At 38.7% G+C, this 23898-nt stretch overlaps 2 protein-coding genes across 2 annotated transcripts; both read right to left on the bottom strand.

Moving 5' to 3' along the window:
• Nucleotides 1-282: 282 nt before the first annotated feature.
• LOC101525270 (olfactory receptor 4C45-like) lies at nt 283-1215 on the bottom strand. The gene has a single exon (XM_004585575.2). It carries the CDS (start codon nt 1210-1212, stop codon nt 283-285), a length of 930 nt encoding a protein of 309 aa, XP_004585632.2. The 5' UTR covers nt 1213-1215.
• Nucleotides 1216-9177: 7962 nt separating this feature from the next.
• Nucleotides 9178-10143, bottom strand: LOC101525033 (olfactory receptor 10AG1-like; the record flags this gene model as incomplete). The annotated part of the gene is made up of 1 exon (XM_012927028.2): nt 9178-10143. A coding segment is annotated over one exon (966 nt), but the record flags the coding sequence as incomplete, so codon positions are not given.
• Nucleotides 10144-23898: the final 13755 nt, after the last annotated feature.

The following is a 23898-nucleotide window of genomic DNA, read 5'->3' as shown; positions in this document are numbered from 1 at the left end:
ATCATTGGGGGATTTTGTGGTGTTTAGTTTGTAATAACTAATGATTTTACCTTTTTCAAAATTCAGAATTAAAATAGTACTATATATGCACTCAGACTTTGTGGAACAGAGTTGGAAGTTGGAGCACACAAAGCAATGAGAACGAAAACACTTTTTAATGTCAGTGCTGCCTTTTTTGTGATTGCATTTCAACAACAGGTTTTTTTTTTTTTTTGCTTTACCATCAAGGAGTCAGTAACAGTGATCTCATCTAATAAACTGTTGACATTTCGGGCAAAAGTTTTATCTCTTATCACTTCTCACTCTTCTGCCCCAGAATTTCTTTATAACATTTTTCACCTCCTCATTTCTGAGGGTGTAGATTAGAGGATTCAGCATGGGTGTTACTAAGGTGCAAAACACTGTCACGGCTTTGTCGGCGGGGAAAGAGGTCGCGGGTCTCAGGTACAGGTATGAACAAGGCACAAAGAATAAGACGACAACAGTAATATGCGAAGCACAGGTGGACAGTGCTTTGTGACGCCTCTCGGAGCTGTAAGCCTTCAGAGAACGTAAAATGATGATGTAGGAAGCTGCCAGTGCAGAAAACGTCAGCAGGCACAGCGACCCACTGTTGGCAGCAATCAGGGGTCCTACCGTGTGAGTGTCCGTGCAGGCCAGCTCCAGGAGCGGGATTAAGTCACACATGAAATGGTCGATGATGTTGGGGCCACAGAATGGTAACTGCGCCATAAACACAATCTGGATCCCTCCGTGGATAAATCCCAAGACGCCAGCCGCCACCACGAAGAAACTACACAGAGGTCGGCTCATGATGCTCATGTAGTGCAAGGGCTTGCAGATGGCTACATAGCGGTCATAGGCCATGACCACTAACAAGATGATCTCAGCTGCAGCGAAGAAATGTTCAGCAAAGAGCTGAGTCATGCATCCATTGAAGGATATAGTGCTCTTTTCAGAGATCAAGTCAAAAATCATTCTGGGTACTATGGAAGAAGAGTAAAAACCGTCTATAATAGACAAGTAAGATAGGAAGAAGTACATGGGAGAACCCAGGGCTGGGCTGATGAAGATGATGACTGTGATGAAAGTGTTACCTACCAATGTCATCAAGTAGGTAATGGAAAACACCACAAAGAGGAGTTTCTGAAGCTGTGGATTCTGGGTGAGACCCAGCAGGACGAATTCTGTAACATTGTTCATCTTTTCCATTGCTTTAATGTGGGTAGTTAACATACGGTACATCTGAGGAAGCAAAACCAGTACTTGTTAGTGATGATGTTTTTAATGCACTGTAAAATATTCATGATATCAAATGTTCAGTGCAAAATTTAGTTGATGGAGCTAAAATTCTACTGTCTTTTGCTATTTTGTAGATGATTGCAGAGAACAGAAGCGGCTTAGATATTTTTTTTTCATTTCCTAGGGTGGTGTAGCAACAATACCTTATACATTAAAGCAAAGAGTTATTGTTACTATGTGTCTGAGTTTCAAACTTTATTTTTGGCTGCAGAAGTCACACAGATGTTTTGCCTTCACTTGTGGGCCAACTGATATTAATAGTTGTTAGACTGGGGTTCTTCTCTATTGGTATGGCCATTTGTAAGTACTTAAGCACAGTATGAGTAAAGGTGATTGCGCAACAGAGACCAAAGAACCAACCTCACACCATCGAAGCAAGTTGCTCTCTGAGATTCACAAAGTTGTAAAAATTTAACAAATAAAAGGAAGGAGGAGGGCGGGAGTTGCATCTTTGGAATTCATGAAATCTGTTCCTCTAATATTAATGAAAATATTCAAAAGAGACAGAAAAAAATTCCTTTCCCCCAAAATGAACAGGCATGTACATGGAGACAGAGACACATGTGAAGGTGGAATTTCTCCCACTCTGCCAAGAAACAGCTTCCTGAACGTAATCCACTGAACAGTCGTGGGCGTTGTTGAGCTCTACAATGGCCTTTCCTTTGGGCTCATGGTTTCCCTGTCTTTGGATGTGAGTGTTTAAATGGTGCAAAGTTTTCTGAGAGTTCCTAATATTTCTCACACACATTTTCTTGGTGATAGTGACCTGTCATCATACATATGGAATAATGCTCTATTTTGAATGTATTTACTCCTATTTTACAAAAGAAAATAGATGAGATATGAATTTCTTTGATTTTCTTATTGACAAGACAGACATGTTATGGTCATTTAATATTCTAAGGTTTTCTCACTTGACACAGTTTTAATGAGTTTAAGATGAAATTCAATGCTCTGTGTATATATTACGTATAAGTGTATATGGAAATACAATTGTAAACATAGAGAATTTTTGATGAATGATCTGTACATGAATTTTTAAGTGAGCACTTGTTATTACAAAACAGCCTGTGATATTTTATTCCTTTTCTTTTGTTTTGCTCCCTCTCTCTTTTTTTAAACCAAACCATAGCCATGTTTTCTTCCCCAAATATTCAGGACTCAGAGGAGACAAGAACATGACTTTGTAGCTTCAGTAAAAGTGAAGAGAACTCTCTTGATTATGTAGATGGGGCCAATGTGGTTCAGCATTCCTAATGCATGCATTCCGCAAAGTGCAATATCAATGTGGCAACTCAGCGGCTATGAAAAGACAAAATTTCAAATGGAAACACAAAATTATCCTGCTTCTACAGACACACATGATGAATCACACCACCATAAAAATGATTTCAGTTGATCTTATGTCTGCTCTAGAAACATTAGAGAGAGTATTTTCCACTGATATTTATCTGTTACTATCTCTGAATTTAATTTTGTAACACTAACCTTTAGGTCAAGTGCATAGCTACAAAAGCTATTTCAGTGAAAATAAATGAGCTAAAGGAAGTTAACCTGCAACACGGAAAAAAGAAATGTAATTCTCACTGACCTGAGTTGAGATCGTCGCAGTCTCCTGGTTTTAGATCAAATGTAGGCATCACTTTCTTCCTCTTTGAGCATGTGGAAAAAAGTTAAAATCTGTAAGTTGATAAGCAGAATGCTGAAGTTCTTATCTCTCTAAGCCACTCTCTAAAGTTGGATATGCTATTTTGGTTTATATTCTTTATATTCAGAAAATAAGCTGTATTCATTAGGAGTGACTTATCACTTTCCTGATTTTCTATGGAAACATTAATATATGACCTCTTAGAACTGTTGCTAAAAAGAGAGAGAGAGAAAGAGAAAGAGAGAAACACAGAGAGAGGATGTTGTTAAATTCCTGAAACTGGGAAAGGAAAGCCAGAATATGTAGCTACAAAATGTGTGTGTAAATCAAACTCCGTGATTTGGAGCTTTGTTTAAAAGTCTGCTAAATTTTCCATTTCCTCCAGGCCAAGAACAACATAGGTGGAGGGTTTCTTTAGTTCCCAGTTCAAGTCCTTTCAACTCTAGTTCCCAAGAAACTCAACAAACTCTGAAACCCATGTTTGGGTTGTTGGTTCAAGGCTCTGCTGCTGTCATTTGGTCCCAGTCCCTGCTCTGTATTTCTTTCATTGTTGACTTTAGAGATTTGTTTAAATACACTCTCACAGACCACAGGATTTGATAATATGGTGAGCTCTCAAATGCCTAGGGATTTAGTAATTGACCATTTGTCATTGTTGCCAAATTAACTTTCAGTCTTTCACTTACTCTGTCTTGGAAACCATATACATCATTAGGTGCTAGTTACACAAATGCACTGCAGCCTGAGTTAAGGCTATATCTGTGGCTGTGAGCTAGGCTGGGACTTAGGTGATGTAATTTGGAAGGACTTGACAAGAAAAATTGTCCAAGGCCAGGGTAATTGTCCAGCCTGTTTTGCTTTCCATTCTCTAAGGAGACAGTTGACAACTGCTGCTGGCCTATGTATGAGCTGGCCATCATGGCCCACTTGTGCACCTGGACATACTGTCCACTGCACAGACATCAGCAACTGAGGAGACCCACTAGTGACACATGCACTTGGAGGTAGGACCATATACCTGTTGATTTTCCCTGTGTCCAGGGTTGGAGTCCAGTGGTCTAGTCCCCCCAAGAATCCTTGTCTGGTATGACTTCAGAGTTGACTCTTGTGTGTGCCAACCAGTGCAGGGTCAGGTGTGGTCTGCCACCTGCACCAGCTAATGCGCATGTTGGTGGATGAACCTGCTTGGTCAGTTCTCCCTCAGCCCCATACCTCATATGAACTGATGGGTACAATGACACAGCTCAGCCATCCTGTCACAGATGTAGTCCTCATATGTATCAGTGGATCCTGTAGCCTAGTCAGGGCACCCCCCAATAACTGCCATTAAACCTGCCTCTAGGCCTGGTTTCTGCACATGCCAGACTCTGCTGTGGCCTAGCTCAGCCCATCCTGTATCTATCCAGATCTTGTGCACACCTGTGGGTGCTGCAGCTTAGCCTGTTGTGCCCTGCCCCCAGACCCGGCCCTCACACATACTGATAGGTGTTGCTGCCTTGTCCAGCCCTAATTCTTGTGCTCACCAGTGATAGGTACAGCCTAGCAGGAGGCTGTGCCAATGGTTCCCTTGCCATGCATTTTCTCAGCTCTAGACCTTGTACCTGCCAGGAGGTACTGTGGGTCAGCCTGATATGATTTGTATTCGTTCCCAACACTTGCCAAGTGGTGTTGTGACCTAACCTGGCTGGCCTGCACCCATGTGTGCCAGCAGGTGTCACAGTCTAGCCCAGTCTGGTCCATTCCCAGATTGGCTTACTCTCAGTCCCAGCTCTCATGCTCACTGGTAGAAACAGTAGCTCAGCAAAGGAGACCCCTTAGTTCCTCTACAAGGCTTGCTCCCAGTCCTGTGTCATGCACATAATAGCAGGTGTTGTGGCCTACTCAAAGATAGCCTATCCACAGTCTTGGCATTTACCAGCAGGTGTTATAGCCTGGCTCAGCCTGGTGTGCCCCCAGTCTCAGCTCTCACCAGTGGGTGCAACAGTCTGGCCAAGCCTGGCCCACATGAGCCCTCATGTGAACTGGTGGGTGTTGTGCTCCATTCCAGCCTGACCTTCATCCTGTCTTAGTTCTCACTTGTGCCAGTGTGATATGGGCCGACCCTGCCTGGCCCGCTCCCATATCTGGTTCACATATACGTCAACCAGCCCAGCCTGGTCTAGTTTGCTCCCAGCCTCAACTCTTATGAAGCAGTTGTGCCCAGCAGAGGAGTTCTCCAAATTTTTCTATGTGTGCCAGCAGGTACTGCCACCCAAACTGACAGTCATGGCATTCATTATTGGGTACTGTGGCCTAGCATGACTGGCCCACACCCATTCCAGGTCTCACTAATGGGTGCTACATTCTAGTCCAGCCTGGCCAACCCTCAGACTGGCTCTCATGTGATTTGGCAGGTGCCACAGACCTGGCTTTACCTTTCCCACAACCATTCTGTCTCTCATGATTGCCAGTCAGTGCTGAAGCCTAGTCCAGTTTGGCCTGCCCCTAGATCCAGCCCACATGCATGCTGATTGGTGCTATAGCCTTGCCCAGCCTGGGCTGCCCACAACTCCATCTCTTGCATTTGCCAGTGAGACCTGTAGTCCAGCAGGGGAGTTCCAAGAGTTCCCCCAACAGGGCCATTCATAGCCCTGGGTCTTGCATTGCTGGGTACTTCAGTCTAGCCTGGCAAAGGCCCACCTGCAGTCTCAGTTCTCACTAGTGGGGGTTGCAGCCTAGCTCACCTGGGTGTGGCCAACATACTGTCCCTGCTCTCATACATACCAGTGAATGCTGAGGTCTGGCCCAGCCTGGCTCCCAGAACCAGCACACACAACCCTGGTAAGTGCTGCAGACTTGCTTGGTCTAGCCCACCCTCAGCCTCAGCTCCTGGGCTCCCTAAAAGGGAGCTATGGCCTGGTGGGGAAGGTAGGGAAATTCCTCAAATTTCCCTACCAGGCCTGCTCCCAGTCCTGGATCCCACATGTGCCATTGGGGGCCCTCAGCCCTTGCATGTCACAATGGATGTTGTAGCCTGGCCCTACCCAGCCTTTTTCCAGCCCCAGTTCTCATGAGTGTCAGGTGTGTTCCTTTCAGGTGACTTTTGTGGTTGACTTGGCCCATCACTACCCTTGCTATCTTTGTAAATTGGCAGATGCTGCCTTCCCACAGAGGTAAGTCCCCAAGTACCCTATAGAATCTGACCCCAGATTTGGTTCTCCCATGTTCTGGTGGGTGTTATAGCTCAGCTTGATGTGGCCCACTCCCTGCTCCAATACTCATGGACCTGTATGCACTTGGCATAGCCAGGGCAGGTATTCTGGTCTGTCCCAGCCAGGCATGCCCCCAGTCCCCATTTTTGCAAGCACCAGGGGGTAGTGGGTGATGCCATTTAGTTCAGCTTAGATCTCCTGCATCAGGTGCCTTGGCCTGACCAGACATGCCCTCTGGTTTCTCCCTTCAAAACCACCTGGTCTCAACTCCCTTGCCTATCTGTGGGTGCAATGGCGCAGTCCATGGAAGACCCCAGAAGTCATTTCTTCCCTGTCAAACATGCTTTCAGCTGCTTCCACTTCAATATATCCCTAGACCTTCTTCCTTGGGCAATCTGTAGCATTTTGGAGCTGGGGTGATATGTCCAGGCCTTGCATTTCCTGCCTTCCCCACTTATCTTACAGAAAAAAAAAACCAACAAGCAACTATGCTGAAATACTAGTATAATTAACACAAATTTGTTACTAACCAGGGCCTAGAATGTCAACCAGCTACTGGCTGCTTTTCTCCCAGTAGTATAACACTTGCCCAGGTACAAGGCAACCTATATAATTGCTTACAGCTGGGGACTACTTTTTATATGTTGTCTTTCACTGTTCTTTTTCTATGTTTAGATAAATTCAAGTATATAATACTTACCACTGTGTTACACTTGTGGTCAATATTAATAACTGCTGTATGGATTTGTCACCTATGAGCCACAGGCTGTACCATCAGGATTTGTGTAAATATACTCAATGATGTTTGCCTGAGTGTCAAATTGTCCAATAAAGCATTTTTAAAGAGCACATTCCATCATTTAGCTATTCAACTGTAATTGTGAAAGTTATGCTAACAGGTTTTCTTTAATATTTATACATATTTTAGACGATAAAGCTAATAGATACAGTGGTCAGGATAAGCTGTGTTTCGATGTGGTAATATGTGAATTCTAACCTGTGGGTGGTTTAACGTTTAAGATTTTGTCTTATCTGGGAATTGTTCTGTGATCCTTTAGGACAGCTGTTTCCATGTAGTGACTCAGTAATCCTAGCTCATCTATGTACGTCCTTCCATCTCCGTGTGTGTCTTCAAGGGTGATGGAGCAGCGAAAAAGCACCCTGATTCCTGCCTGGCTGGTTCTGCCTCAATGGAACCTGAACTCCTTCTGCAAATTTTCTTGTGTCAGTTATTTTTGTTCTCATTAAAGAAGGAGGCACAAGTCTACTTCCTTCCCCCAAGGAAAAAAAATCTATTTTAGAGATGAAACGGTACATAGAATGTATAGTAAGGTACATAGAATGTATAGTGCTCCAAACAATATCTTCTGCTTAGAGAAGTCATGTCTAAGGTTTTTTCAGGCTTACTTGTCAATGTTTTACACTGCTTGGCTTTAGGAAGACAAAATAATGTATTCTGGGAAAAGTGGGATTACAAAGTAAATGGAGCCTCTGGAGCTGCATAGCACAGCAGCATTAATTTTGGGATGAGTGACACCACACTGACTCCCATTTCTTAAAATCCTTTCATTTCTGGTTGGTGTCTATTTCTCACAATGACAAACCTGTCTCCATTGCTTAAGCTTAAAACTCTGTATTTCCATCTAAACATTTAATTGTTAGGTCTCTTGTTTATGTACTTTAGTAGGTCAGTGTGTTAGTACTATAACGCATGCCTGAAGATTTACAGAGTTTTTTCTTAAGCAAATAAACTCAGCATTCAAGTATTATAATATTTTTTATATTGGCTAGAAACGGCCCTTTGGTCAATAATTTGTAAACACCGAGACAAAGACTTAGTAACCATTTATTCAACTATCAATCTTTTGTGAAAGAGACATTGAAACTCACACATTCTGACTTTAAGACTATTGTGCTTTCCACTAGTCACACATGTTAAAAAATTGACAAACTTTTTTCCTTTATCTTCTCTGTTGACACACACATTGTTTCCCAAGATTATGGTCTGGTTCCAGAGCTTCTTCATGGCATTTTTCACCTCTGAATTTCTAAGAGTGTAAATTAAAGGGTTTAACATGGGTGTTACCATAGTATAAAGCACAGCCGCTGCTTTATCAATGGGAAAGGTGATCATGGGCCGAAGATATACAAAGATACATGGTACAAAGAATAGGACAACTACGGTAATCTGAGAGGCACAGGTGGAGAGAGCAATTCATTAATCTTTGTTTCCCTTAATAAAGACACCCATCAATTGATTTTGGGTTACCTCAAACCATGATGATGTCTGTTCAAAAGCCTTAGCTTAACCAAATTTGCAAATATCAAATTTACAAATAAGTTTACACTTGCAAATTCGTGTGGAGACACATGTCGAGGAGCCAGCACTGAGCCAAATATACACAGTTATACATATTTCAAGGTGATCACAGTCATGACTGATTGTATTGATTAGTTATTACCAATGCAATTCTTGAAGCTATATTGGGAGGAGATAATAATACAAAGGGAACAGTGTGAACTCAGAAATAGAGGATGAACTCTTCTGAGGTTTAGTTTTAAAGTTAACAGAAAGAAGTAACACTCTTTTTTTTTTTTTTTTTTTACCATTTAGTACTTTGTGTTTTTCATTGAGTAAATCCAACAGAAGGATCACAGAAAAGTAGAATATTAACCTGAAAGTAGCAAGTTAAAAATTATTGTTACCGTAACACCAGGTACTGATTATATGACACCTTCAGGCAGCTTTTCTTGTATTTTCAGGAACACTTAACCATTAGCAAAGACAGGAATAATTAATCTTCAAAATGATATACTTACACTTTAGTAAATTTTCCCCCCAGTTACACTGATGTGGGTAACTAAATTCTATAATGTAAATTCCTTATAGTGTGTGGGTTGTTATCATATTATTGTGACTCAGAAACTTGGTCAACAATTTTACATTTTTTTTTTTAGTCATGGCAAATATCCAATGAAGACACAGGTTAAATAAGTTTTTTTTTGTTTGTTTGTTGGTATATTCAGCTATTTGCTTCAAGTCAATAATTTATTCAGTAGCTTTCTCAGTGCCAACATAATGTCTTTGTTCCTCAGAGTATAAATAATAGGATTCAAAGTCGGGATCAAAATGGTATAGAAAAGAGAGATTAGCTTCCCCGTTCCTTCTGAATGATTAGGTTTGGGCTGTAAGTAAGTGATGCCAGCTGTTCCATAGAATAAAACTACAACTGTCAGATGAGAGGAGCAGGTGGAGAAGGCTTTAGCCCTCCCTTTGGCTGATGACAATTTCAGAATACTGGAAATAATTTTGACATAGGAAATAACAGTCAGCAGAAATGGAACCATGACAAAAATCAGTGCCACAATGAAGACTATCATCTCATTCACAAATGTGTCACCACAGGCGAGCTTCAGGATTGGAGGGATGTCACAGAAAAATTGATTTATTTTATTAGAAACACAAAAGGGCAAAGAAAAAATCTGCCATGTTTGCCCTACAGCAGGAGTTGTAAAGACCCAGGAGGCAGCCACCAGCTGAACACACACCTTGTGGTTCATGACTGAAGCATAGTGCAGAGGGCTACAAATGGCCACGTACCGGTCATAGGCCATCACCGTCAGGAGAAGGCACTCCGTGCCTCCCAGCAAAAGGACAAAGCACATTTGTGCAGCACAGCCAAGCAACGAGATGTTTCCTTTTCGGGTGCAAAGATCCATGAGCATCCGTGGGATGGTGACAGTTACATAGCAGATTTCCAGGAAGGAAAAATTGCCAAGGAAAAAATACATGGGGGTTTGGAGAATGGGGTCAATCACAGTTATTAATATAATGATGCTGTTGCACAACAAGATCGTCAGATACAGGAGGAAAAATATCCCAAAAAGAACCCACCGGGCACTGGGAATGTCGGAAAACCCCAGCAGAATAAATTCTGTATATGTAGTATTGAATTTTCCTGTTTTAGTATGCTCTTCATCTGCAAATACAGCAAATTCAGGATGGTTAATTGATTCAAAATTAAATTATGGTGTCTTCCAATACCAACTGGATGAGGCAAGACTATACAAAAGCAATATCTTTGATTCTTTTCACTCAATTCTTATTCCTGGAAATGACATTTGAAGCTTCAGAAATTGCACGCAGTTAAAATCCAACCAAGAGAACATATTAGCATGTTATCCTAGACTTATCTTTAAAATAATAGGTTCATGGAGCTGGATTACAATACAGATTTCTTCTGTTGTTTTATCTAGGTATTTTACTCTCTTGCAGTTGTCATTTTCCATCTCCTTTCCCCCCAGCTTTTCTATATTGATTCCAAATGCATTTGAACGTCTCCCCTTTATATTCCAATAAGAATCTCTTATCTAAAAAATCCCTTGCTCTTTTGTCACCTGGCCCATAACTATGTTACATATGTAAAACCTTGCTAGCTGTATGCTTATCAGTCTTTAGAACCACTATTCCATATATGATGAATATTAACTAATTATTAACCCAGAGTATGGCCATTCTCTTACAATATTGTTTTTCATATTTGTTTTATTGTACATGAGAGATTTCCCCTAGTTGTGATTCTCTTTCAAGTAAATGAAATGCCCTTTCTCTATTTCACATTCCTAATATCTTCAAAAATTACCATGCTGGTTAAATCTATTTCAAATTGTACTGATTCCATGGGTGTCCACAGCACATGGACATCGCTAATCACAAAAGAAGACAAAACATTATTGTTTCTTCATATTAGTATTCTGCAGTGTGACAATGCTTAGGGAGTTAGCCTTGCATTTTCTTAATGCTTTTTCTTCAACTTTAAAAACCAAGTATTTGTCTGTTTTTATCTCTGTAACATATTACATCTATATACTTCCAACCTCAATCAGCTAATTCCCTTCAATTACTGTATGTTGTCAAACACAAGTGATCAAATATGTTTTCTTCTTTGTTTTTTTTTAGCACCAGCTTTTTTCAAGATTATCTTACATGGATCCTCTTTGTTAATAACATCTATATTCTTATTTGATACAATGTGATTTCCTTTAACTTGACATTTAGGTTATAAGACTGATGCATGGTGTATATTAAATAATTAATTTTCAGATTAATGTTAGATTTCCTTATGCTTCTATTTTAGTAGCTGAAACTTGATCCTCAGATTTAGAAGCAATTTTAGTCTTATTTAATTACAGAGAGTATAATATTTATAGCTTACCTTTAAAGAGAGGCATGAAGATTGCTACAATAGTATATGTGACTTTTTTTTTGCCTGTAAACCTTTTAAGGTATTCTTTTTCATGGAGAGCCACTCAGATTCTAAAATCTTACTGTTTCATTTCCATTGTTAACTACTCTTAGAAGGAGTAGTATGATGTCCCCAGAGTGCCTTGTCTCTGGTGCACCAATTACTTCCTTTGCCAGTCGTTCGCTTTCATTTTGTAAAGTTACGTTGTTTGTACCGTGCCTTCTTTTCCTTTACCCTTGCCCTTGAGCTTGCTTGTTATGGCCTGTGTCTCAGAACTGGGAAATAGCACTTAAACTTTTTGACATTATTTTCGGGAAAGAGTCCAAGTATTTCTACCAGTTTTATTTAATAGACCTAGCAATTGATATGGATTCATGAATTTCACTTTTATCCTTTCTCGACATTTCTTTCCTTTAATCTTTTTTTTTTTTATCATCCACATGCATGTCCTACAAACAGAGGAATACACACTGTGTTTCCACCACATGAACAGTATGGGCTTGGTTGGTGTCTTCCATGAGATCCCAGCTCAACATCTCAGCACCCTGTCCTGAATTAATTTGTGCAGAAATTAAAACATGCCATGATTACTTAAAATAAATTATTTTTTTCACATGCTGGTAGCTCAGGTTTCAGAAAAGATATAACTGATTAAAATGGCAAGGCATGCTCAAAATAATCACTTTAAATCACATTGCTTATTTAAAGTATACGTAAAAAAGAATAATTATTTTTTCCATATCCTTGTCTGTATTGCTGAATACGTTAGCATAAAAGCTAATACAAGCTTATTTTACTATCACCTTGATACATGTAAGATTTTCATACTTGTAATATTATTCTTTTTCTTCTCTGAACACATATGCATTGCATTTTTAAAAGTATGCTGCATTACACAGATGATGGCATTTACTGATGCACAGATAAGTGAAATGTGTGTTCGTTAGCATGTTCACATCCAATACTCCAGTTGGGAGCAAACCGTTATTAGACTCCAAGTGTCCTCACTGTTCTCCTTTCTCCATTTCTTTTATTTTTTTAAACAGGAAAAGGAAGACTCTATTGCAATTTATGGAATATAATTCATTAAAAATTGTTGCTAAATACCATATTACAAATCATCTTCAAAATGTTTATATTTTTTCCATACATTAACTTCCTTAAATTACAGAAAGCAAGTGATACTGTGACTTATTGCACTTAGCATAAAAATATTCAATTACTTCTATTTTGTGGCAAATTTTGGACTTTCTTTATCTTTAGATACAATTCCATCACATTGTATGTCACAAGTTCTTTGAAAAAAAAACACAATTTATTGTTATTTAAAGGATATATTCACAAAGAGAAAGAGACATGGAGAGAAAAATTTTCCAATCTGGCACACTCCCCATATGGCATCCACAGCCAGTGTTGAGCCGATCAAAACCAGCAGCCAGGAGCTTCTTCATTGTCTCCCACGTGGGTATAGGTTTGTAAGACTTTGGGTGTCCTCCCCTGCCTTACCAGGCCCTCTGTGGTGCAGCTGAGACACAAACTGATGTTCATATAGAACACCACCACTGCAGTCCAAGGATTAGCCTGTTATCCACCACCATGTCGGCCCCAAGTCACACCTTCTCCATCCAGTCTTCAGCAAATAGACCATGCATTGATTTTTGCATCTTTGCTGTTGCTTATTGAGATACAATAAAAATAAGAATGTAAATATTCCTTTCATATGTTGATTTATTTTTTATATATTTCAATTGGTCAGATGGTAGATCTGTTTAATGTTTAGAAGAATCTGAATAGTGATTTCCATATTGATCATACCAATTTGCATTACCACAATTGATGGCTTGGGCAGCCTTATTTTTCACATGCCTGCCAATAGTCATATATATGAATTTATTATTTTTATCTTTGGATGATAGTCATTTTATTGCAGTGAAGAGATGAGCTAATATCTGTGGCTTGATATGCATTTCCCTGATGTCTAATTATTCTGGTCATATTTTCATGTGCCTTTGGCCATCTGTATTTTTTCATTGAAAGATGACTATTGACACCTCCTGTCAATTTCTTAAATGGACTGTTCACTATTTTACTATCGGGTTTCTTAAACTCCTTATGGTTCTTATTAGAATTCCTTTATCAGATGTACAATTTGCAAATATGTTCTCCTATTCTGCCCATTGTCTGTTGCCTTTGTGGAGTGTTTACCTTGATGCAATCCTGCTGGTCTGTTTCTGTTATTGTTGCCTGTGCTCATTTTATCCAAGATGACTTCGCAGAGGGACACCATTGCCAGTATTTCTCCCATGCTTTTCTTTAGCAGTTTGATGAACTCTTTTCTCATGTGCTACTGTTAACTAAAACTTACCCTTCATTTGGATTTTATCCATCTATGTTTTACCTTTATTGCTGTTATTATTAATTTCTATGATAGGGCTTTTTGCAGGCGAAGGAATTCCTTCCTCCTTCTACCCTCCCCCTCCTCTATTTCCCCTCCTCTTATCCCCCATATTTTTATTAATACAATCATGTGTTTAAATCCAGTCCTGGTTTTACATATAGTCAAGTTTTCTTTCTCTTTCCTGTTCTTTCCAAGGTTTGCAATCTTTCGAAGTTCTGGAAATTAATGGAAATTGTGTGTGTGTTTTCAAACTCTGGTTGGGTTCCTCAAGGAATACAAAGGAAGTCAAGTGCCTTGTTGGTAAAACCACAGTAAGGATACTACAGGCATGTGGTTTCTGTCAACACTTGGTTGAAGTAGTGCTTCCCTCTGTGAAGTTAAGTCTTTTCTTGTTTCTCCCAAGTCGGCAAGTGCACCCCAACCTTAAAGGGATGGAATTATTCATCTCCTCCCACTGAATGGGATACTGTTCACTGCTCAGGTATACATTATTTGTGTACATAAATGTGCATTTAAAACTAAGTTGACACAGTTACATATGAGCTATTTACATACACTCTCATTGTTTACATCAGTACAGAGTTTCTTATCCATTTGATGCTTTTAGCAGCAATCCAGTGCTACGTTGATGCCACTCAAAATGCTCAAGCCTTCACTCCTGTGAGGTTTTTCATGTTACTCCCCCGTATTCGTTTTAGTCTGTATTTTTTTTCTGGGGGGGGGGCATTTTATTTCCTTTTGACTAAGAAGTATAATTTTATTTGTTTATTTTACTTGTTCATCTTTAATTATATATATTTTTAAATGCAAGTCATTGTTACAAAGAGAATAAGAGACAGAAATTTTCTATCTTCAATCTTCTGGTTCACTCTCCAGGTGACTATGTGGCCACGGCAACCAGGCCAAGGCAAGGGACCAAGAGTTTCTTCTAGGTTTCCCATGTAGGCATTAAAGGCCCAAGTATTAGGGCCATCTTCCACTTCTTCTACAGGCCATTAGCAGGACTGGAAGTGCAGCAGCCAAAACTTGAACTAATGCTCACACAGGATGCTGGTATCTCAGAAGGTGCTTTTACCAACTATGCTTAAATGCCAGCCCCACTTCATTTCACCATGTCAAACTTTGTTACCAGAATGTCTGATTTCTTTCATTGTTATTAACAGGCCATAAGCCCAAGTACAAAATGAAAGTGCACAGTTATGATCCAGAAAGTGAAGAAAAACTTCCGGTGAGATTTTTAGATATAAACCTCTTTTATTTTTCTTGGGTGTTTTGAAGGAGCTGAGTCTCTTCAGTGACTGTCTAATGTCATTTTATCTTAGCGGAAAGTGAGCATTTAAAGCCATCAGTTTGGATTTTTATGTATCTTTAGTTGCACAATATCAAATTTTATGTAAATACACAATAATCTTACACAATGCAATCTAAAGCAGCAGTGAAGTGAATGGAAACAATCCGAATACTTCGTTCTCTGGGATTCTTGTTAGCTAGGATCAATTAGAGCAGGAGATATCAGTGAGTGAAGTTTAGTCTCTGTGAAGAACAAGATATGGATCCAGTCAAATACTGTCATTTGTTTAGATTGTCTTCACCACTCAATGGCATTCTTCATGTCTACTTTTATGGGGAAACTAATTCATTCATATCCATTCTTAAGATGTAATGATTTATTTGCAATTCACAGTCTTAGACAAAGAGAGAAGTTGAGAGAGAGAGAGAGAGAGAGAGAGAGAGAGAATTTTCAATTTGCTGGATTACTCCCCAAATCACCTCACTGGCCAGGAGTGTCGTCCGTGTCTCCCATGCTAGGGGTCATCCTTTATTGCTTTTGCAGACCAAAAGCAGGGATTTCTATGGGAACTGGAGCAGCTAGGACTTGAACTGGCCCCCAAATGGAATATTGATTTTCTGAACTGATTAAAGTTAAGGCCATCATATATGGACAACATTCATAAGCTAACTGCATTGATTTTGAGAAGGGAGAAAACAATAAAAATAAATAAATACACTGAACATTTCTTCAATTTGAGTCTGTTCTTGGCTGTTACTTTATCCCCTACCCTCTCTAGAGCAGAGAAGTGAATGGAACATCAGCCTCCTGGCCTCAATCTGGCCCAGCCCCAGACTGTGCAGGGCACTCATGTAGTGGATGGAAGAATTCTCTTTTTCATGCACTCTTGCCTTTTGAATAAATAATATATATTAAAAAAGCTTTTCTTAAAGAGATAGGTGTAATGGTGGAAAAGAGAAGAAAGAAGTCTCCTTTAAAAATTGAATGGATTTTGTTGTAATGGTCATACCAGTCTCAAATTGAAAATGTTTTACTGAAACTTACACAAAATTAGCAAAATATATTTCACTAAGACGGTTTGCAGAGAACATGCATGTTGAAAAGGTGTAGTCTGTACTGGCTCCATGTTTCTGGCTAATTAGTTAACTGGCTAAATATTTCTCCATCTTCAAAAGCTGGCATCCTATATGGGCGCCGGTTCATGTCCCAGCTGCTGCTCCGTGTCTCATCCAACTCTGTATTTGTTGTCAGGCAAAACATTGCAGGATGCCCCACGCTTTTGAGACACTGCACCTGTGTGGGAAAGCTGGAAGAAGCTCCTGACTCCTGGTTTCACATTGGCTCAGCTCTGGCCATTGTGCCTTTTGGGCAGTGAACCAGCAGACAGAAGATTTTTCTCTCTGTCCATCCTTTTCTCTGTAAATCTGCCTTTCCAATGCAGGGTTGGAATGAGGGAAGTGTAGAATTGGGAGATGAAGGGACTGTATTTACATAACAAAATGCAAAGTAGTGCTGAGGCTGGTTAAGGTACCAGGATTCTACAACCAAAGGGCCACTATTTGAGCTGCACCAGTGTCCCCTGATTTCAGCTGTCAGGTCTTTCAGGCCCAGGATGGAGAGCAGGCTGTGGCTCAAGTACTTGGATCTTTCCTCTATGTGGGTCTAACACTCTGTCTCTATGTCTCTCTGATTTTAGAAGAAAGAAAGAAAGAAAGAAAGAAAGAAAGAAAGAAAGAAAGAAAGAAAGAAAGAAAGAAAGAAAGAAAAAAGGAAAATAAAGATGGAAAGAATGATGGAACATTAAGAAAGAGGGAAGGACAAAAGAAAAAGCAAGTTAGGGAACATAAATTATGTGAGTTATAAGATACTAAAAGTTGATGCGAAAAATCCATAAGAGGGAGTATCACTTTTTTCTTGCCGATTCTTACACATTTTATATATAACATTATTTATCACATATGACATTATATATCATATTATACATAATGTATATAATGTATATGCTTAATGTTTGCAAGACAGGGTAGATGTTAGAATTATGTTATGTTTGTGTTCCATTGCTTCTTCTCAGTTTAATAAGAACTTTGTCCTGACACAGATTTTTTTAATTGCTTATTAATTTATTTGAAATTCAGAGTTACAGAAAAAGAGATCTTCTGCATGTTGATTCACTCCCCAAGCCCTTGCAATAACCAGTGTGGGCCCATAGTCCCCAGCATGTGTGATGTGTGCCATTTCCTGACACTTTCTTTGGTGTATTTGCAAGAATCTGTTATGGAAGTGGATTAGCCAGGACTGAGCCAGCACTCACACCTTTGCCAATGTTAGTTGACTTAACTAACACCAACTCTTCAAAATGTCTTTTGTTTGCTTGATTGTTCGCTTGCTTGTTTGTTTTAACAGAGTCAGGATGCAGAATACAGATCTTGGAAATATTCACAAATCACATGTACTGAATTTTGCTAGTCAATGGGTTTGAGAAAAAAATCCCATGTTCAATGTAAAAATAACTCAAATAGACACTCTATCAAACGGGTATTCAGCAATCATGACCACATTAAATGTATTTAGCTTCATTAGTATTTAAATTCAAATTAAAATCAACATGATTTAGTGCTTTGTATTTATTTTTATCTAAAATGAAGTCGAATAATTCAAGTAATTTAATAATCCTTGACTGATATATTACAGCATGTTAACATGATTTACAAGTACATTGCTCTAACGGCTTGCCTGTTTATCCACTAATCTTTTTTTCTAAGTTTTACAGTTTCTATTTGTTTTTGCTGATGTTGGGAAGGCAAATATATCTACAGAGAGCAGCAGGGACTGAGAGAAAGATCTTCCATCTGCTGGCTTACAGTGTCCAGTTTATTGCCCAGTGGCCAGAACTGAGGTGCTCTGAAGCTAGGAGCCTCCTCTGAGTCTCCCATGTGTGAACAGAGTCCCAAAGCTTAGGACCAACCCCCACTGCTTTCTCCTGCCACAGAGGGGAGCTGGATTGAAAGTGGTGCAGCTGGGAAACCAATAGTGCCCTGAAGGAAACTTGGCCCTGGCCAGTAGAGGATTAACCTGTTGAAGAACTACACCAACCCCACCTAGTCATCTGTATATTTATAGAAATAGATCCCAGATTCCTCAAGCTTGGTCTAGTATTCTCTTCCATTGTATTTGCTTGGTGTGTTTCTATTTATGTTTATGTGATCACCATAATATGTACAAGAGTGGTTATAATTAATTTAGGAACACTCAAACATTGTGAGATGTTTAATTTGTGACACTTGAAAGTAGTTCATGACTGAAATAGGCAGTCTTAAATGGCCACATGAGATTTCAGTTAAAAATTATGTTTTATATCTTCTCCAGCATAAGCAGTGTGACTGAATTTTACTTGACAGATTGATACTTAAAATCCTGTATGCCTGCACTCAGTGTTGTGGCCTAGCAAGCACAGCTGCTGCTTTAGACACCAGCATCCCATGTAAACATGAGTTCTTACACCAGCTGGTCCATTTCCGATCTCCTCTGCTTATGGCAGAGAGGATGAGCCAGTACCCTGGACCCCTGCAACAATGTGCGAGGCCTGGAAGAAACCCCTGCTGATTCCTGACTTCGGTCTGTCCCACACCTGACCATTGGGTCATCTGGGGAGTGAAGCAGTGGTGGAAAATCTGTCTCTCCCTCTTTCCCTCTCTCTGTAATCCTCACTTTGAAATCATTCAATACATATTTTTTAAAATGTGCATGTCTCTCTCATTTGTATACCTGATGATAAAAAGTAATTGCCCCTGTTCACTCCTGCTCCTCTGTGCTGCTCATCCAGATGTGAGGGCTTCCTCGCAGCCCTGCGTTCACAGATCACTGATGCATGCCGAAACAGCAAGGATGCCTGAAGAATCCCAGATCACTAGGACATTTGCAATGAACAGTAAATAAACTTGCCTTATGAAGGTGTGTCATATTTGTAGTGTACAATATTTATCATCATAATTTTGGAATGTTTTAAAAATGTATCTTCTTGATAATCAGTCTTTAATTAGCTAAGCATTTTATATAACAACTCAAAACAGATATGTATGGACTACTTTTGTCCAACAGCAATTGATTTCAAATATATTTTCATTTTTGAGCATCAGAAATAAGATGCAATTGCAGAGATTCGAAAAGGAATCCTTTTTTTTTTTTTGCTGGTGTTTGCTGAAATGCAAAATAGCTATAGAGGTGGCTATGATATTTTTCTAACCTATTATTAGACCAAAATGAGATAGAAAACATGAAATACTTTTCACATAACAGTCTAATAAACACATTAAAAACATTTCTCAGAGCAGGTATGATGGCTCAGCTAGCTAATCCCCAAACTTACAGGGCCAGCATCCTCTATGAGCACCAGTTCCAGCTTCCTACTTATGGCCTAGGAAAACAGTGGAGGATGACCCACACCCTCGGTTCCTATACTCATGTGGGAGCCCTAGAAGATCCTTCTGCTTCCTGGACCCTGGCTTCAGAACAAGTCAGCTCTGGCCGATGCGGCCACTTGGGGAGTGAACCAGCAGGTGGAAGATCTTTCTCTGTCTCTATTTTTTGGTTTAATTCCAGATTTAAAGAGAAATTAATAAATAAAGTTTAAAAATGATTGTCATCATAATTACCCATCTCTTAAGTACTGACATGTATTAATTGATTCCTAACTGTTAAGCATGTATTTAAGCATTTTATACTCATTAAATATGGATATCATATCTCACGAAAAAGCAATTGGTTAAAACAAATGAGAAAATATTCAACACGGACTCTCACATTGGTTTACATTCTACTACCATTTAAAGGACCACTATTTACTAAGAGTTAGGGCAGATGATACATAAATCTGAAAATAATGGAGGAGTGTTGTAATGTTTTGACATTTATTTTTATGTTTACCCTAAGGATGCATTAGTATTTATTTAATTTATAATATTGAATTCAACTTACAAACTTGCTGTGGGTGTGAGCACTGTTTGCAATGTGATAACAGGTGCTCTCATTGACCCTGTCCCATCTACACCAAGGAAAATCATAATTTCAGTGGCCAGTCTTAGAAAAATAAAGCTGAAATATTTGAATTTTAAAAAGTAGCTACCATTAGGTAAATTATCAAGTGATTTTCTTTCTGAGTTGCCTAATTGAGTGTGTAAATTATAAAGTGAGGAACTAAGAACATACTAGGAATCAAGTTGCAAGGTGTGAGAATGTTCTTTTGGTAGAACAAGATTGTGTTTAGCATAAAGTACACTTTTTCTGACCCAGCACGGTGGTCTAGTGGCTAAAGTCCTTACCTTGAATGCACCGGGATGCCATATGGGAATTGGTTCTAATCCCGGCAGCTCCACTTCTCATCCAGCTCCCTGCTTATGGCCTGGGAAAGCAGTCGAGGATGGCCTAAAGCCTTGGGACCCTGCACCCACGTGGGAGACCTGGAGGAAGTTCCTGGCTCCTGGCTTCGGATTGGCGCAGCACCAGCCACTGTGGTCTCTTGGGGAGTGAATCATCGGACGGATAATCTTCCTTTCTGTCTCTCCTGCTCTTTGTATATCTGACTTTGCAATAAAAATAAATAAATCTTAAAAAAAATAAAGTACACTTTTCTCCCTTTACAGAGTGTTCTACAAAAAAGAAAAAATTCCATTTAACATTCATACATTGGTTGATTCATTTTACACATGAAAATTAAAGACCTTTGGCTCAGGATCAGTCGATGCAGACAAAGTGCAGGTCTATTGATGCTACATGGTTGCTTGTAACTGTTTTTGCTTGCTTTTCCAAGACATGCCCCTCTTTGAGAAACAAGAACAATATGCAGAGTTCAAAGAGCGAGCTAAGACGTTCATGTGCTATTGCCACCTGCTGCTGGTGGATATGATATAGTGGCCTACCTGAGAACCAGAGAGAGCTCCCCTCCCTAGTCCCGAAGGAAATTTACTGTTCTTCTGTTTCTGTGGACTGTTCAGGACTCCTTGCTGTTGTTCTATCTGTTGAAAGAATAAATTTTTGTCATTTTAAGGAAGGTGTATCAAACCGGGGTCATGATTCTAGCTAAAATAAGCCATGCACCAAGCAAATACAACACTTTCCATATATATATATACATATATATATATATACATCTATATATACAGATGTATATATATGTATGTATATATGTATATATTTATCTGTGTATATATACCTAAAGAGTCTTCAACTACATAAAATAAAAAAATGAATGACTCTTTCAATGGTAATCCAGGCTTGAGTTTCAAAAAGGAATGCAAAATTAAAGTAGGATCAAAGCAGTTGGTTTCTAGTGCTATAAAGGAAGGTGGGACAACCATAATGTGTTCAAGCTCACATATTATCTATTCCACAAGCAGAAGAAAGAAAGGAGTTCCCAGTTTCCAATGATGAAATAAAGCCCGATTGCTTGATTTAATCAAGTGTTTTATGTACAAAGACTGAAATACTTATCCAGAGCACTAAATATGAAAAAGTTTGATTTTTTTTAAAGGGAAAGAAGCCCTAATTCTAATGAAAGGAAACATTATCTTTTCAGATTAACACATCCATATTTCTAATTATTGATGTGTTTTAGAAAGAAATTAACTACAACTCCCCAGTTAACTATTTCCTTGGAGAATTTTAGGAATGAGCATGTTGGTAATTTTTTGATTACCAGGTCCCCCATGACATGCCTATAAATGTCTTTGGTTCTATTTGTGAGATTATTCATCAAGGCAGTTGGAAAAGGACACCTTCCTTAGTAGGTTCAATGGTTATTAACAAATCTAAACTGGTCTGAAACATAATCTGTGATGACCCTCTAAGCAAAACTCACTGAGATGTGTCTAAATAAGTAAGAAAATCTATAATTCATCATGTGTTTCTCTGAAGTAGCTTGTACGACTATCAAAGGTAGCATTTTTTTCTTACATCCTATCTACTAATCTATGACATTTGATTGAGTTTAAGCCATTTACATTCAGGACTAATAAGAATATGTGGTAATTTAGTCCTGTCATTTTAGCAATGAGTTGTTCATTTATTCAGTCTTCTGATGTCATTTTACTGGGATTTTCTTCGCATTTGCTTCTGGTTTTGGTGGGTGCTATTCCTTTTCTCTATGAAGAGAACATCGTGAAGTATCATTTGTAGGGCAGGTTTGAAAGAGGCAAATTCTTTTAACTTTACTGTGGAAGAATTTTATTTCATTTTCAAAGACACAGCATACGTTATCCTGGGCTGCCATTTTTTTTCTTTTTTTGCTTTTAGGATCTGGAATATGTCACTGCATTCTCTTCTTGCCTGTAGAGTTTCCTATGAGAGATCTCCTGTGAATTTAACTGGCAAAAATAAATGTGTGTAAGTATTAACATAAAATGATGGAGAAAATTTTAAAACAGGAAGAAACTTAAGAAGTAGTATGAAAGAAGTTGAAAATTCTGGCAGAGCTGAGCTTCATTAGATTCAAACTGTGATTGGAGGAGGATTCAGACAGGATTGCACACTCAGTAATGTGAACTAATTCCCAGTTTTCCTCCAACCAGGGATCAATTTGTCGGCTGTAACAATTGAAACTCAAAACTTTGCAAGTATTGTTAGTAAATACACTGGGAAAATGCAGAACCAGAAGCGTGATTAATCACACCAAAGCCTAAGGGAGGCAGAGAATGAAGCCCCACACGCTACCTGGAGAATAAAATGCTGTCCATCTGGTGTTCAGATACAAGAACTGCCTGACCCAGGTAAGTTCCTCAATTTTCAGATTCAAAAGTATAACATCAGAAAAAAATTAGCTTTTAGAAAAGATGAGACATTTCTAAGTGAATCATTTAGTTGAAATTATTCAGTTTAATAAATTCTCCAACCTAAGGCATCAAAAATATTTTCCTTCAGAATTAATAGAACATGAATAATATATGAATTTAAGGGATTTATTCATTTAGAGACATACCTGATTCATCAAATTACAAATACTAGTAGATACACATTCAGCTTCAGGTGAGCCACATACCATACTAACATTAAAAAAAAATCCTGTATGTTCCAATTCTATGCACCAACAAGAAGACATACATGCATACAAACACATTATACACCTATGAAGATGAACAGACCACAAGACAAAGAATTCAATTCTGTTAAAAGTCAGTGAACCATAAGTGTACACATTTTAAATTCCCTTTCATTAGCATCTCTCTACAATAAAAAACCTTATCCCAAACATTAAAACAATTAAGTATTGAGTTTTGGAACAAAATTACTATGTTTATATAGATAGGACCAGTAATAAATATTTTATGTCTCATTAACTATTGAGGAAACATAGGCCAAGATCAGTAATTACAGATTTTTAACAATTGGTGGTATATATATTTCTTTTTAATTTTTAATGTATAAAGAAAACAGAATTTTTGTATTTTATGAATAAACTTCAAAGAAGATAAGCTCCAATTTTATCCATCTCTGAATTTCTGCATGCCTTCTTGTTGTAATTTTTGGAAAACTCTAATTCTGAAGCTAGCACAAAATAAAACTGAGTTAATCATGCTTTTACACAGCAAATATAACCACTGCAATGTCTTTACTGATATTTGGAAAGCATAGAAGAAGTTTATTCCTATAGGCTATATCCTCATCTTCTAACATCTATGTATTCTATATTATTTTGGAGATGAAATGAGATTTCAAATAGTCTGTTTTACCTAGAGTAGGCCATAACTGAAATATTACGTATCTCATGAATGACATGCAGGAATAGATAAAAATTCCTTAACTAAGAAGTATTTTTCATCATAGTCAAGATT

The sequence above is a fragment of the Ochotona princeps genome, chromosome 4 (assembly GCF_030435755.1).
Source record: "Ochotona princeps isolate mOchPri1 chromosome 4, mOchPri1.hap1, whole genome shotgun sequence".
Lineage (NCBI taxonomy): Eukaryota > Metazoa > Chordata > Mammalia > Lagomorpha > Ochotonidae > Ochotona > Ochotona princeps.
Note: the sequence above shows the minus strand (reverse complement) of the source record. Positions and strands in the feature narration are given on the sequence as shown.

Coding starts and splice junctions, on each gene's coding strand:
- LOC101525270 (XM_004585575.2), bottom strand. CDS start 1,212: ATGGAAAAGATGAACAATGTTACAGAATTCGTCCTGCTGGGTCTCACC.